This window comes from Elephas maximus, chromosome 24, assembly GCF_024166365.1.
Source record: "Elephas maximus indicus isolate mEleMax1 chromosome 24, mEleMax1 primary haplotype, whole genome shotgun sequence".
Classification (NCBI taxonomy): domain Eukaryota; kingdom Metazoa; phylum Chordata; class Mammalia; order Proboscidea; family Elephantidae; genus Elephas; species Elephas maximus.
Genome location: NC_064842.1, coordinates 32,106,153 through 32,122,702, shown reverse-complemented (window position 1 = coordinate 32,122,702; position 16,550 = coordinate 32,106,153). Strand labels below are relative to the sequence as shown.

Here is a 16,550-nt window from a genome sequence, read left to right as displayed (position 1 = left end):
TACTGACAGGAAAACTAAGCCGAAAAAGAAATGCATATGAAAAAAAACAAAAACAAAAACACAGCATTATGGGGCATTCTGATTTTGAACCTAAGAATCCTACACAGTTCAGGAGTCACCCTGAAGGTGACTCACACTTTTCATCTCAAAATGCTGACCTGTATCACCTGTCGTTGCTGTGTGCAGTTGAGTCGATTCAGATTCACAGTGACCTATGGAGCATTCTACTCCACTCTACTCCATCCCCTATGCTTCCTAGGCTGTAATCTTTATGGAAGCAGATCACCAGGTCTTTTCTCCCATGAAGCAGCTGGAGGGTTAGAACCTCTGACCTTTCTGTTACCGGCAAAGTGTTTTAACCATTGTGCAACCTGGGCTCCTTTCTGGTAGAAACTATCTGGTGAAATATTATATATGCCATTGTATTCTCCAGCAGACTTATCATGAATTCAATTTAACCTCTCTTAGGTATAAACAAACAAAAAAAAAACTAAACCTGTTGTCATCGAGTTGATTCCGACTCATAGAGACCCTATGAGACAGAGTATAACTCCCCCAAGGAGTGGCTGATGGATTCAAACTGCCAACATTTTGGTGGGCAGCTGAGCTCTTAACCACTGTGCCACCAGGGTTCCTAAGTATAAGCACCTAAAAAAAAAAAATCCGTCACCGTCCAAGTCAATTTCAACTCACAGCAACCCTATAGGAGACAGTGTAGAACTTCCCCATAGGGTTTTATAATCACCTAAACCAAAAAAAAAAAAAAAAAAACCCGTTGCTGTTGAACTAATTCCAATTCACAGTGACCCTACAGAACAGGGCAGAAGTGCCCCGTAGAGTTTCCAAGGAGCACCTGGCCAACCTTTTGGTTAGCAGCCCTAGCACTTAACCACTATGCCACCAGCGTTTCCTTAATCACCTAGAAGAGATTAAACTGCATTCATGATAAATCTTCTACAGAATACAGTGGCATATATAATATTTTACTGAATAGTTTCTACCAGAAATTATACTTTTTTTTAAAGTTTGAGTACCCAGTATGTATATAATAACCTTTTCACTGAAGATGGCATAAAAATTAGTGAAAAAAAAATTTTTTTCCCTTTATGCTCACCCCCCTAACCCACGTCCCATTTCCATTTTTAATTTTTTTCCCTCTGTCTCACACAGATACACACTCCTTTGAAATGCAAGTAGAGAGATGACATCTCTGCTACTTACAAGCATCACGCCTTTGGGTTTACCAACTTTATGCTTCAGTAGCTGTTTTCCAAGGAGTCTCTCCAAGCTTTCAGTTTCACCAAAGAATACTGTAGGCCACGTTAATATTTTTCTAAAGAAATCAAATTCTTCAGCTTAATAATGTAACATGTGGTCTAGCTTTTACAAGGGGCATCTCCACATACCAAGAAAACGTGAACAGAGACTGCTGCTTCCCATAGCTTTCAGGAGGGAAAAGTTAACTCTTTCAAGTGGTATTCTGAATCCCCTTCATGAAACATCAGTTTGCTAATCTACATTACAACAGCCTATTCCCATTTGTACCGCAGAGGACAAGGAGAAATCCTTAATCAGAAGCTGTGTATAGACCCTCACCCACCCAGAGCTTTTCCTTATTCCAAAGCAGATGATTTCCATAAAATTGCTTCAAGGGTGAATCAAATAAAATCCTTCCTGGCAAAATGCAAAGACTGTGAAAAGACTGGTGAGAAGCTGAATGAAAATCCACATATGCAAATACAACAGGACAAGATAAAAAAAAAAATCGTTAACAAGACTACAGTGTAGAAGATGAGATTCAGTGACTCTCTGTGCTGCATTCTGGCTGTTCAGTAAAGGAGAAAAAACAAAACTCTGACTCGGAAAGGAAGATAAAAAATGGGCTACATGGGGCCCTAGCACAAAGACTGTTTCTAGGTACTGTGGTATCTCGGAAGGGAGATTCATTTGGTTTATCACTATTGGACTGAACAGGTATGGATCACTACTCTGAAAGCCTCTTGCAGTCAGGTATGCCTCAAATGATTTATCAAAGGTGTTGGCACCATGTGGGTCACAGCACACTACTTCTAAGTGTGCTAAAGACACAAGCAACTTTTTTCTGTGCCCATAGTCCTTTACTTTATTAACATGCACTGTGGAGGCTTTCTCGTGGCTTTTCCATCAATTGCAGTTTAAAGGTCTTTGTTTTTCAACAGCAAGGAGATCATTTCATTGTCTGCTCACTGCAGATCTGGGTTATATCCCTGGCTGCAGCTAGCTGCTTTCTGTATTCCTACCTGTGATGTATCATCTCTCATCTTTCCCTTCAAACAACTGTATGTCTGCATTTTGATTCACCTTCCCTGTTCATAATATCCCAGGAGTTATAAAGAAAAAGTCAAAAAGGGACTATGGATAAATGTAAATGAATGAATGAATAAAACAACAGAACCTGCCTTTGCAGATGATGAGAACAATAAGTCATTTGATAACCTCAAGAAACTGCAACCACCCTGTTCATGTTTCACGGCTTAAATTACTGAATTTACCATGATTGAAAAAAAGGTACATTTTGGCTGTGTGAAGGCTCCTCTGGGCAAAATTTTAAAGAAGTATTAGCTAAACCTGAAAGACCTGAGGCATTATAATAAAAATAAATAATATTAACATAAAACAAACAACAAAAAACCCATTGCTGTCAAGTCGATTCCCACTCATGGCGACCCTACAGGACAGAGTAGAACTGCCCCATAGGGTTTCCAAGGAGCGCCTGGTAGATTCGAACTGCCAACCTTTTGGTTAGCAGCTGTACCACTTAACAACTACAGCACCAGGGTTTCCATATTAAACATACTTTATATAATTCATTTCTTCCTCCCTGACTATAAAGAAGTATTATTATAATTATCCCCATTTTACAGATAGTAAAGCTGAAACAAAGAGGTTAAGTGTCTTGCCCAAGGTTACAATATAGTGTGAGAGACTTAGGTTGCAAACCTAGGAAGTCAGGGTCTAGAAGCCCTCCGATGTAAAGTCAAGGGTCAGTAAATTCATGTGAAGGTTTAAATTATGAAAATCAAACAATATATGGTAAAATGAACCCAACTTAAAGAAGAGGTAACCAATCTGTCCTGAACATAAAGACTATCTTGAAGGGCACACTTTTCAGGAAACGGAGAATAAGAAGTGAAAGACTCTGGAGCAGTAAGATGGATCATTAAACATTTCCTTTATAGTCTCTAATTTTTAATATTACTTGCTAAAAGAATTGTCAGGAAGAAGAAAAACACTAGGAAAGCAAGAAAGAAAAGTTGTCTAGGAACTTATTATATAAAAGCTGAAGTGGAGCCCATTAATAATGGAGACAGTTGTCCAGCTCTTATTTTATTTCCTAGGTGGGAAAAACAGTGAAATACATTTTGGATCTGAACAAATACTGGGCAGGTTTTCTGAGATGTTATGTTCCAAAGACCTTTGCCTCCAACTTACTGTTGTTAGCTGCCATTGAGTTGACTCCTCCTCATGGCGACTCCACAATGGAATGAAACACCGCCTGGTCCTGAGCGAATCTACTGCAGATTGGGCCGTTGTGATCCATATCGTTTTCACTGGATGGGTTTTGGAAGTAGATTGTCAGGCTTTTCTTCCTAGCCCATCTTAGTCTGGAAGATTTGCTGAAACCTGTTCAGTATCATAGCAACGTGCGAGCCTCCACTGATAGAGGGATGGCTCTGTGTGAGGAGCACCGGCCAAGAATTGAACCCAAGCCTCCTGCACGGAAGGCAAGGATTCTACCACTGAACAACCAATGCTTCCCAGTTTACAGCAAAAGTAGCAAAATGCTAGCAAGTTTTCCTAGGTAACAGTTACATATGCCCAACTGTACAGATACATTAGACTGTTAATTCCTCTTCCTAAAGAAATAACAGGGCATGTAGTTCCACTTTCTAAATAACAGCCTGACCCTTTGCGCCCAAAAGCCTTTTCAGGTTTGAATAGCATACAGTCCTTGACAAGTTTCCAAAATGCTGCCATGGGTGGAGATGTAACCGCCCCTTACAGCATGCGTGCAAGACAGAAAGTCCAAGTGTGTTTCTACCACCAGCCACATGGACCCAATGCAACCATACTAACGGATGCTGCATCTTATGTGCAGCTGGACCCCTCCTTCTCTCCCAGCTCAATGGGAGCTCTGTTCCTGGATGGAATGCTGACCAGGCAGAAGGGTTAAGAACTGAGTCGATTATGTCCATGGAAAGAGGAATTTGTGTCTTAGAATAGTACTATTGTTAGATAGTACTCAATTCACCCGTATGAATTTAATAGTGTCCAACTCCCTATTAATTGTCTTCAATGGCTATATAAAACGGGGGAGGGGGGCAGGAATGAAATTGAAAGCAAATGCAGTCATACATCATTATGCACTGAGGTTCATTTGAGATGTAAAGGTATACTCTTGCCTACAACTGTCACATTAGTGAAACTTAAGTGAATGTGTTTAGAATGGGTGGCAGACTTGACCGGACACCTTTCCCCAGGGCCTACTCTGCCATATGTTTCTATGTCTCTCTCTACATCTTTGAACCATTAAAAAAAAAGTACTACCATTTAAATGCTGTACCAGTGATGTGGACAATAGTTTCTTTTTAGAGCAAAAAGTCTTACAAATTTATTTAAGAAACACTTGGGTGATTCATGCTGTGACAGGCACTGCTGTTCTAAGCCCGCTATAAACAAATGAAAATCAAATCCACTGCCCTTGAATCGATTCCGACTCACAGCGACCCTACAGGAGGGAGTAGAACTGCCCTGCAGGGTTTCCAAGGAATGCCTGGTGGATTCAAACTGCCAACCTTTTGGTTAGCAGCCGAACTCTTAACCACTACACCACCAGAGTTTCTAAGCCCACCATAACCAGTCAACCCAGTGCTGTCGAGGAGGTATTTATTATAGTAAAACCTGCGAAAGCCAGGATCGTTGTAAGATGGAAACCTGTCAGAGAAAGAAAATTCAAATATTTTCCACTAATAGAACCTGTTGCCCATTGCCATTTAGTCGATTCCAACTCACAGCAACATTAACAGAGAGCAAAAGAAAAGTGGTAAGATGAGCTTGCCAAAGGCGGAAAGCTTGTAAGACCCAGAAAAACACGGCAGTCCTGTTGAGTTCCGGCTTTCAAAAGAACAGTTAATATACCCATTTAAGAAATTAATTAACCAAGGCACAAAGAGGTTCAAGGACTTTCCCGAAGCTGAGATGGGATGTGCTGTGCAATGAATTACTGAACATGGCCCTTCTAGCCATGGTCTTTGTGACCTGCACATAATGACTGAGTGGGACTATGCAAATAAGGTATATGGAATCTGTCATGTTTGGGGTTATGTGTCAACTTGGCTAGGCCATGATTCCCAGTATTGTGTGGTTGTCCTCAATTTTATGTGTTGTAGATCCTGACCTCTAAATGTTGATGAGGCAGGACTGGAGTAAGGTGTGTCTTGGGTCACAGACTTGCAGGAGGGCGTGACTCAAGCCCCGCCCTTATGCTAAAGTTACACCCTACCCTAAGGTGTGGCCTGCGTCTAAGATATATGTGTGTGTCCTGCTGAGGCTCTCTCTGTATCTGGATCCCATGTCTGATTCGTGATCAACTGACCTCTCCAAAGGCCTGCTGTCTGACCTGCAGATTCTGGGATTCACAGGAATCCACAGCCCCTTGGGCTGGCGGCCTATTGTGTGACCTAATTCGCCAGCTTCTACACCCTTGTGAGCCAGCAGCCTGTGGCCTCAACTGTCAGTTTGGGTTCTTCAGCTCCTGCAACCACACAGGTCGGCAGCAGCCTCCTCCTGACCCATGAATTTGGGACTTGCCAGACTCCACAACCATGTAAGCCATTTCCTTTACATGGTTCTTGAGTTCTGTGAGACACTGCAGTGAATTAGGGCAGCCAAAGATGGGAGGGGAGAGGGAGTAGTTGATGTTAAAGATGATGGAGTGGTACAGCAGCTTGATAAAGTTGGAGATTTGGGACATCTTTAACCTCTACCTCATAGGAACCAGATCTGTGATGATCTCATAAAAGAAATTATTCATTTCGAATGTTAACTCAAGAATCCGACTCCAGAGTCTGTGCTCTCCGTCACTGATGCTGCCTCTCCTGCCATTCATGGGCCGCCACTGACCAAGAATCAACCTCTAACTATAATTAAAATGATGGACACTTCTGCCCACGAGCAAAAAGATAATACCCCAGCAACAAAAACAGCAACTTAATTATCAAGGAGAGGTGAGAGGGCTATTACAAAAATTGTACAAGAATCTTTTCTTTGTATTTGTTCATTTAGCAGATTCATATACAACATATTATTTTTCAGTTAAATACTAATGAATGACAAAAACAAACAAAAACATTGGAGTAAAGGGTGAGTTTACATAGAGAAGGCAACAGAAATAGCGAACTTAAAGATTTTGGCAGGAAAGGCACTCTAGAAAGAATCCCTGGATGTGTTCCAGATCCCACAGAGGAATTCATTCTCACACGATCTGCCTGTGTCTTCAGGTGGTACAAGCGCCACAGGTCAGAGCACAACAAAAACAAGGGAAGGGGCCTTCAAAGATTAAGGGTGGGCTTCTTGGGGCAGAAACTGACCTTGGGATACCCAGTCTTATACCCTATATCATGCAGTGGATATGGCTTTCCCTGGAGACTCATTCTACTCTAAAGCAACGAAACATCCTCTTGTAGAAATTTCCTGCAAAAAGAATTCCAATCAATCCCTGCCCTCAAAAAGTCTTGTGAAGCTAAGAAGTAGAGGAGAAGTCAAGGATGTTCTCTCTGTCATGCTTCTTCTATAAGAAACAGCAAAGAAAGACAATCCCTGGAGCATGACAAATCCCCAAGCACCAGGACTGGAGAAGCATCAGGTCAGACGGGGAGAGAGAACTGGTCAACCAAGAGTATCATACGCACCACAAAGTCTTCCCTGTAAAACCAAATCTAGCTCCTCTACAAGAACTTCTAAAAGATACAAATTTTTTTTTCTTGGACTTTTTATAGAAAATCCCCCTTCCTCCCCCTGCCAAAAAAAAAAAAAAAAAAAAAGAGCTGAGCACAAAGACCTTATTCGGAGAGTTCAGAGTAGATCTGGGAATCAGAGAACCTAGGACATTCTAAACCACATGTCACGGCCACCTCAACCTAATGGGCAAATTTTCACTGGGCAATTCAAAGGGAATATCTTTTTGCATTTCAATAAAGATAGAAAAGCAAACTAGAAAGCTTAACAATTCCTGCCCTCTTTCAAAATAAGTTTGAGAAAAATACCCGGAGCATACAACAAACGTGTGCGCACAGCGAGGCTGTGAATACCGGACCGGACATTTTGTTACTTCCACTCTATTTGAAATACACAGTGAAGCTGGCTGTTTACTGGAACCCTATGCTACACACACCTGTAGGTTTATTATGTAAATAACTTTTGTTTTTGTTTTAAATGAATAGAATCTCATTTTAAACACAGGATAAACATCTGACTTTATTTTTAAAAAAAAATTTAAATAAACTTTTTAAATTTTAAAGTAACTTTAGATTTACAAAAGAGTTGCAAAGATAGTAAAGTATTCCCATATACTTCTGTTTCCCCGATTGTTAACACCTTACATTACTTTGCTACATTTATCACAATTAATAAATTAATAGTAACACATTATGACTAACTTTAAAGTCCACACTTTATTCACATTTCCTTAGTCTTTACTTAATGTCCATTTTCCATTCCAGGAAACCATGTTAACACTTAGTTTTCATGTCTCCTCAGTCTCTTCTTGGAGCCCTGGTAGCGCAGTGGTTAAGAGCTCAGGCTGCTAACCAAAAGGTCGGCAGTTCCAATCCAACAAGCTGCTCCTTGGAAACCCTATGGGGCAGTTCTACGCTGTTCTGTAGGGTCACTATGAGTCAGAATCGTCTCAATGGCAACAGGTTTGTTTTTTTGGTTAGTCTCTTCTCAGCCATTCCAGTTTCTCAGACTTTGCTTTTAATACCTTGGCAGCTTTAAAGAATATGGGTCAGGAGTTTTGTAGACTATATCCTCGGCTGGGATTTGTCTGATGTTTTTCTCATGATTAGACTAGGGTTATGCATTTTTGGAAGCAAATCCATACAGGTAAAGTGTCATTTTCATTCCATGATATCAAGGGTGCACACTATCAACACGGCTTATCCTTGCTGATGTTGACCTTGATCACCTGGCTGAGACAGTGTTTGCCAGGTTTCTCTATTGTAAAGTTAAACTTTCCACCTGTTTCCATATTCTATTCTCTGGAAAAGAGTCACTAACCATAGCTTACATTCAAGTGGGGGATGTAGGTGGGAAGCTATGAATTAAATTTTTATAATGATAAGTTACTTTTTCAAGTGAAGATTCCGTGGTAACATTAGCATTCGTTAATGTATTCGATACTAGTTGTGTTGTAGGCATATTATAAGAGGGTAAGAATTTATGTTCCTTCATCATTGCAATTCTATCAAGCTGATAGGTTTTTCTCTCAAAGTAAACACAGCCATCTGCCTAGATCATGGTTGGCAAATACCTGGCATCTCCAGTGTACCCATGGCAGATAATGATAACCAATAATGGCTAATAAGATGCTGATGCAGCTTTACACATAATGATACGGAAGGGTGATCATCAAAAGCAAATTCCGCAGCAATAGCAGGCTAGGTGCCATTTATATAAATTTATTTGCATCAGAAAAAGCCTACAAGGATAAAGAGGAAATTGTTAATGGTGATCATATCTCACGGACTTGGGGGTGATTTTATTACATTTTCCTTTTTGCTCTCTACATTTTCCTATCATAATCATGTATTATTTATACACTGCTTGCAGATTCTAAAAGAAATACATACACATAGTCAATCTTTCTCAGTTTTTCCCCACATTCAGAGGAACACACATTACTGTGTGAGCAGAATGGTATAGTAAAACAATGCTCTCCAAAGGCTCAGAAAATGATTTAGTCACTTTCCCATCACTCGGTGAGTTACCGGGGAGGCCCAGTTTTATTCTTTCCTCTGATTTACTTCCACCAGAAACTTCCTCACTTAGCCTCCCAGCACTATTCCTGTCTGTGTGACAAGTCTTAGAAGTCCCGAGGCAAGCCCCCAAGAGTTGATTTATCCTGCTCATTCCAGGTCCTGCTTACACTGGTGCTCAGCGCTAGGCTCGGGCTGCAGCTCCAAGGGCCAAGTGGATTAGAAGAAGGCCAAGCACGCTGCTGTGGGACAGTGAAAACCAAAGGACATTTGAACAAGCATGCTGGAGCTCCGTGGCCAACCAGTGGTAATGTACAATTAGAATCCGTATCTAAGGGCCCTTCGTCACAGCCTCTGTTGCACAAATTAAAAAGTCAGAGAAGAGAGAGACAGCAATTTCTGAGTTCCATCAGAAACACAATGATTTGGCAAGCACCACAAATTTTTCTTCACGGTCATTGCCAGTGAAAGTAAGGCATATTATTGCGCATTCAGCGTGCTTGCTACAATCTTTAAAACAGCTGTCTCACTGAAGGCTAGACAGATCTGCCTGGACAAGCATTGCTGCTACACAGTTTACTGTGGCAAGCCACTCCCCTTCATAAATCCTTTTATAACGTTATTAAAAAGCCTTTCAGGGACTATGTGTCATAGGAATACACCTCAGCATAACGAGCAGGCACTTCATATTAACTACCCAGAAAAGAGTAAACCACATTATTAAAGTTCTTTAAACATTTCTCAGTGATTGGGGGCCATTTACTTCTTTGAGGAAAATTAAGTTTCACACAAAACTGAAGAACAGAAAAAAATTAAAGGTATTCCAGAAAGTATCAGGAGATCCCTGAAAGCCTGCTTCCAAAGACAGAAACTCTGAGAGAAAGGGGAGGGACAAAAAGAAAAAGCAGCAGCAAAAAGATAGCTGTTAAATCATTGCATCTGTGGCAGTCTGTCCAGGGCCTCTTTTTAAAAAAAAATGATATTCCGGTAACTCGTGATGTGTCTGCAAATAAAAGGGCTCAGCACAGCTGTGTCTAGGGGTTTAACACGGGTCTCTAGGTCATCTAGTGTGAGACGCAGGCATACTGACCCGTCCAGAATCTAGGCTGCTGCATCTGCTTGGTTCTACAAAGCAACCAGCAGAAGTGGCAGCAGATGCCATTGTAGCCAATTTCATTTTCAAGTCACACTGGGCCTCAGGGGAAGAGCTAAATATAGGAGAAGCCAGGGCACAGTTCACAGCTGTACTGGAGAAAGCGGAGAGACTGGCCCGCAGTTTTATTCTCCCTCTCCTGGTCGCCGCTCCTGCTGGTGCCCTGAGTCCATTAGCTGGGCACAACAGCACCTTCCCCAGAATCACAGAACATTAACAACAAAAGAGGCCTCAGGGGTGCTGCCCGTGCCTTCATTTCGCAGGTAAAAGAACAGAGGATTTGCAGAAGCCAGGGGTTTACCCAAGGCCAGAAAGCTGAGTGTGGAATCCAGTTTTTTCTGATCCTATATAAGCAGTCTAGGAGTCAGCTATCTGACTTGATCACAGATCCACAGCAAAGCCCAGGACTGGAAAACAAGTGCAGTGTCCCTGCACATGACACAATACATGCACAGGCATCTACTCTCAGAATCTTGTTTGGAGCTTATTTAACTTGTATTTCACACTCAAAACTAACAAGTTTAGTTATATCATTTCCAAAGTCCTAGGAAATCATAAGTAGCAAATCAGAAGAGGTAGGGCAATCAACCACTAACACCCACCCAGAAACTAACACAGGACTCCTTAAAACTACCAGGAAGTGACATCTGAGAGCTCAGGAGGAAAACTACAAAAAGTAGTCAAGAGAAATAACAGAATCTAGCAACCTAAAACTATCTCTTAGAACAGATCCTGAGGACATTAGGGAGTCAAATGGCGGTGATTCTTGAACCACAAAACATTAACTTTTCCCTCCACATAAGTTACAAAGACAAAGCAGGGTTGTAATACACTCACGGAGTGCAATGCAGTGCTAATGAGATGGTGACACTAATTATTTGCATAAATATGCCCATATACATATGCATGTATGTGTGTGTATGTTTCTCATATTCCAATATTTTAAAGGGTGAATCACAAACTATTTACAAATCTCACCTAGTCAGAATGACTCATTGCCTGAAGATTTTAAAGCATACTACTATTTTAAGAGACTTTATTTTATTGCTACGCTTGGCTGCCATGGCTGCAACAACCAAAAATTTTTAATTAGAAAGTCTATTTTTCCATGTTCCCCCCTTTCCAAAATTAAAGTTCCACCTAGAGACCATTCTTGAGAAGTGTTTTGTAACGTGCTGGCCCTGGATGAACAGTCGTGAGTCATTAGCATTTTCACAGCATAGACAAAAAGTAATGTCTGAGGTCCTCTGAGTTGACTGGCTGGGATGATACAGCTCATGGTAGTGGTACTGACAAAATGATGCCAACCAAAAACACTGATGGAGATGTGAGTTGGAGAGAAGGAGACTACTGGCAGACCAAGGCCTCTTGACAGAATTACTTCAATTCCATTATTTTGTCATCAACCCTGGATATGAGTACAGACAGTCAACTCAGATCAAGTGACCATAACAATGCAAGTGTCTGTTTATTTAGCCACACTGCTTATCCAACACTGTCGTCATTTCCATGATTTAAATGATTTCATAATATTATAATGATTACGGATAACTGAGTTAAATCTTGATTGGTGCCAAAACATAAAAAAGGGAACAAATTATTAATTAAATAGTTGCAACTTCTCTGGCAAACAAACTCTCACAAGCCTGCAGTCCATGTGGAATTTTTTTTTTTTTTTTAAAGCTCCATATTGGTTTTAATATTACAAGACCTTAAATGGAATGAATAACTTCCTGAGGTCGAAGTTATCTGCCCCCTAGCTCCACCCTCCCCCCTAAAAAACCAACTTGGGTCAAGCAAACATGCTAAAGATAGAAATCAATACTAAATAAACTCCAAGTAAGTAAACCTGGAATTATCTATACCAGTGCATAATTCTTTATTCTCTAAGGGACAGGAAAGGACCCCGCAAGACTAGCTGGGCCCATGTGGGAAAAGTCAGCTTCCTTAGGTGCTGGGAGTAGGAGAGGCACCAGGTGAAGCTGGAAACAGAACCGTGGCCCTGAAAAGTCTTCTGTTTTATGAGGAGGGGAGAAGGAGACCCAGTGAGAAGTCAGTGAGAGATACCTTGGCTGGCATGAGTCACCGACCAATGTGTGGAAGCTGCTTCTCCATAAATCTTTAAAGCACAGTAGATCCTCATCTCCCTGGGAAAATTTAGGACACTTATTTAAAGGCTGAAGATTCAACTACATGACTTCTGAAGAATGCATCCTTCAAGACTGAAGATATAAATAAAATAAAAAACAATTTATTTTAGAACTTCTAAAATAACGCCACCAGAGAATTGTTTCTATCTTAACCCATAAGCATTCTTGCAGAACTGAAAGAAAACTAAACTTTTTTTATTTTGCTAATGCATGCATTGTTTCAATAGGGCTTTATTTAACACTTCCAATATACACAAAATTGCAGTAGAAGCTGTGAAGACATGAAATTGAAAACATGAAGCAGAGTTGTAGGAATAAAAACAACACAAAATTATCAATTGCAAATTTTTTTTTTTTTTAAAGAGTGTAAGAGATTACTCAGAGAAATAAGAGAGGGACAGAGTTTGCGAGGGAAGACTTTAAAAAGGGCATTGGTGATGTTCACAAAATGGCAGAGAGAGAAAGAAAGAAGGCATTTCTATGTTGCGGATTGCAAATGAGCAAAGGCAGGAAACTGGGGACATCTCAAGAGGGACCAGTCTGGTAGCTATGGAGGATTCATGGCTGAGAACAAGCTGATGTGACCAGGGAGCCGTGGCCTGTTACCCCGAGGTGTGGACAAAGGTAGGTCCACACAAAGCAAGACCAATTGGCCTTAACGGAAAATGATAGTCAATGCTTCCAAATTATGAAGGTTATCCCAGATACAAACACACAAGCATTCCCCACTCTTCCTTACCTTTCCCATAGAAGAACTTGCGATAATAGTAGGCCCCAAGGTCAATGTGCTCTATGATGTAGCGCTTCACCTTCTCCCTGTGAATCGGCTGGTTCTCTCTTGGCACCTCCAAAACTGAGACACCTGCATTTGTACAGTGAGAGCTGAGAGACGATTCAAAGGAGCAGCTTTCCCCGGAACTGAAAGATGATGAGTTGGCCCTAGAAAGAGCAATTCTTCTGTCACCTTCCCCTCCTGTCTCATTTCTAAAGTAAGGACAACTCAGGACAAGATCGTTACTCTTCCCGTCACCCTCATCTGCATCCAGGTTCTCTTTCGAGTTGAGGTCCTCCTTGCTCCCCAGAGGGGACTCACAGTTGCCTGTATGGCCCGCTGGCATCTGAGTCTGGGATGCTGCAGAAGCCCCAGTGGTGATGTTTTTCCTTTTTCCCACATTAGCCCTTATGGCGATGGCTTCATTGATATTAAACAAAATGCTCTGAACATCATAATGTGCAAAACATCTTTGACAATGCCAAGGGCGAACACCCCTTTCAAGACGGCTGTCCTCCAGATCGGATGTGAATTTGAAAGTTTCGTGTTCACTTTTCACAGTTCGCAGCTTTCGGAAAAGGGATGTTTCCACCGACTCTGACTTTAACCTCCATTTGAAAGGCTTGTCCCGGTCTCTCCCCATTAGGAGGGCACTGTCCACGTAGTCTAATCCTGAGATGCGGACAAACTCGCCTCTAGAAATCTGTGCTGCCGCATGAAGGCTGGGAGAGATCGCAGGATCACAGGGGAAGAACTCAGGGATCCCAAAAGGGACCATCGCTTTGTGGTCATAATTTTCTACTCGGTATCCTCTAAGCATAGCAAAAAAGTTTTCACCAGATAAACCCTGTCTATCAATTGAAGACGTGCTTCCATATTCCCTGTGGAGGGCTGCTCCTGTGTTGGGATTCACTGCATTTTGGTCTAAGACGTCTTCAGCGTCGATGTCACTGATGGTGACGTCACTATTGCTTCTCTGTCTTATGGGGTGAAGTCCTCTTTGAGGAGAATGCACAAAGATGTCGCCAATTGTATACTTTGCCTCCACAAATTCCAGATCAAGCTGTTCCTCTTGCTGACCATCGTTCTGATCATTCTGTCCATTCTGCAGGATGGATGTGACACTTTCATAACTGGTTTGGGAACGGCTTTCCCATAATCCCTTGCAGGCTAGCTCCTTGGAGCAATCCTTTTTAGGAGGCCATTCAGAAACTCTTGCTCTCACACCCATTTTGGGCACCGCTGGGGTACCATTAGCTGGACCACCACTCTCACTGGAATTTGAGACATTTAAAGTAGGAGGGCCCATGTTGCCGTTAATGGCTTTAAATTTCCGAGCAAAATAGTCATCAGACTGCATGATTCTGGGAGGATCTTTAAACTTGGAAGAGGCTCTGTTAAGCTTGTGCTTCTCTTCTTGTGACTGCCTTGGGTCACTCATGTTCACCGAGGCAAGAAGCTCCAAGTCTCACTAGAAAGACTGGTGTAATTCTAATTACATTGTTATTTACAACGTGGTATTAAATGCAGATACGCTGAAGACTTCTATACGTAGTTGTATTTTCTCTTTTTAACCAAAAGCAAACAACATCTTCAGAATACGATTTCTCCAACTTAATTCTCAGTTATTGTAATAATTTTGAACTCTTCAGTTCTTTTCAGAAGCATTCCTTAAGTCATCTGGTCATAAGTATTTCTTTCACCTGAATTAAGACAAAAAATAGCCATTAGCAATTAATACGGTTCATGTTAGATACATTTCTTTTCTGTCCTTTTCCCCTACTTCTGTTTACTTCCAATTCCCCCAAACACTGTCATGAAGTTTCACATCTCTATACTTTTGTTCATACTGTTCCCTCCCTTTGGAACATTCCTGCTTTTCTGGCTGACTGGAATGCACACCAGAGAATCATCCTCTCCAAGAAACTTTCCCAGTGCGTCGCCCACCCTCACCCCACATCTAAGGCTGCTTCCCACAGTACCCGAGTCTAAAGCAATCACAGCATTTTTCATTATACAGTAAATGCTGATTTAGGGATCAATCTACCCTACTAGCTGACTCCGAGCTCCTCTAAGTAAGGAATGATGCCTTTCATCTGTGTACCAACACTGTCATTTAAAGTAGGAGGGCCCTTAAATTAGGTATTCAAGCAACATTTTAATGAATACATTAGTTATAAGAGTAGCACAATGGTCATGTAATATGTTTGAGTATTCCTATTATACTTTCTTTCAAAATAGTTAAACTCAAAATATTCAGCAGCAAATAACAAGGATTAATAAATACCAGGGATTAACAAATGAGTTTTCAGGATGCTCTCCAATAATCAAATGGGAGCTTAAAGTAAGAAGGTGTCCTTCATTTGGTGTCTTTAAAGGAGTCTTTAATTTGGTGTCGGAAAGAGTACAATGTTTTAGTTCATCATGCCACCTGCAACTTGCCAAATATACAGGGTAAAATGAAGGTAAAGCACCTCAATTTATCTATCCGTTGGGAGAAACTTGACCTAATCAACTCTTCTCTTTAATTATAAATTCTTTCCTTTAAGCAGACAAAACTATTTGTACTTATTATATATTCTCCCAACTCATGGCAGACGGGGTATTTTACACGTTGGCATAAGAATGAAAAGGACTATTCTACTTCCTCTAAAAATCATGACAGTAATAAAAGTATAATAGAGCCTCACCAAAACCTAAGAAAATGCTAAAATTCCAACTAGCTACACTCTTTCCAATGGGTTCTTAATGGCTTTGAGACGAATGTGTGGTGGTTTCTTGCAACAGCAGATACTTTTCTTAGGATGGCAACTTGTTTTCTCTCACTGTAAAAAACTGGCCTAATCATGACAACATGCTACCTGTTCCCAAGGTCACTTTGTAATAGAGAAAATATAAAGTTATTTTAAGTGATGGCAAAAGGGGAATGAGCAATCAAATCCTTTCATGCCCAACAGAAAAAAATATCCCACTGTTCCTGGAGAGAACTTCTGGCCTAATCTCTCTCTACTGAAATGGTATTTGATTTGATTGTTCTAGTCTTTCCCATAATCTATAAATTCTATACCTAGGTTTATAGTTCTTATGGAACACTTAAGAAAATGTTAAAGTTTAAAAATTACCTATAATGTTTAGCACAGAGCTAAGTGAATTCTCAATGAACATTAATATGATATTCATTTTCAGTTATATAGCGTTAGTTTGTAGGTATCCTATACACAGAAGAACCCTGCCCTATCCTGCATCCAGTAACAATTTACCTGGACTATGTACCTTCTGGAAACTCTGGTGACATAGTGGTTAAGTGCTACGGCTGCTAACCAAAGGGTCAGCAGTTCAAATCTGCCAGGTGCTCCTTGGAAACTCTATGCAGCAGTTCTAGTCTGTCCTATAGGGCCACTATGAGTCGAAATTGACTCGATGGCAATGGGTTTGGGTATTTTTTCAAATATATATACTTT

At 41.0% G+C, this 16,550-nt stretch overlaps 1 protein-coding gene across 10 annotated transcripts in view; it reads right to left on the bottom strand.

Annotated features, from left to right (window-relative positions):
• The window catches only part of SIPA1L2 (signal induced proliferation associated 1 like 2), a 254,858-nt gene that overhangs the window by 114,048 nt on the left and 124,260 nt on the right, over positions 1-16,550 (bottom strand). For all 10 annotated transcript variants that reach the window (XM_049867910.1, XM_049867906.1, XM_049867905.1 and 7 more), the window contains one exon: positions 13,057-14,792. In XM_049867910.1, the coding sequence (XP_049723867.1) occupies positions 13,057-14,530 (1,474 nt within the window). In that variant the 5' untranslated portion in view covers positions 14,531-14,792. The remainder of the gene's footprint in view (positions 1-13,056; positions 14,793-16,550) is intronic.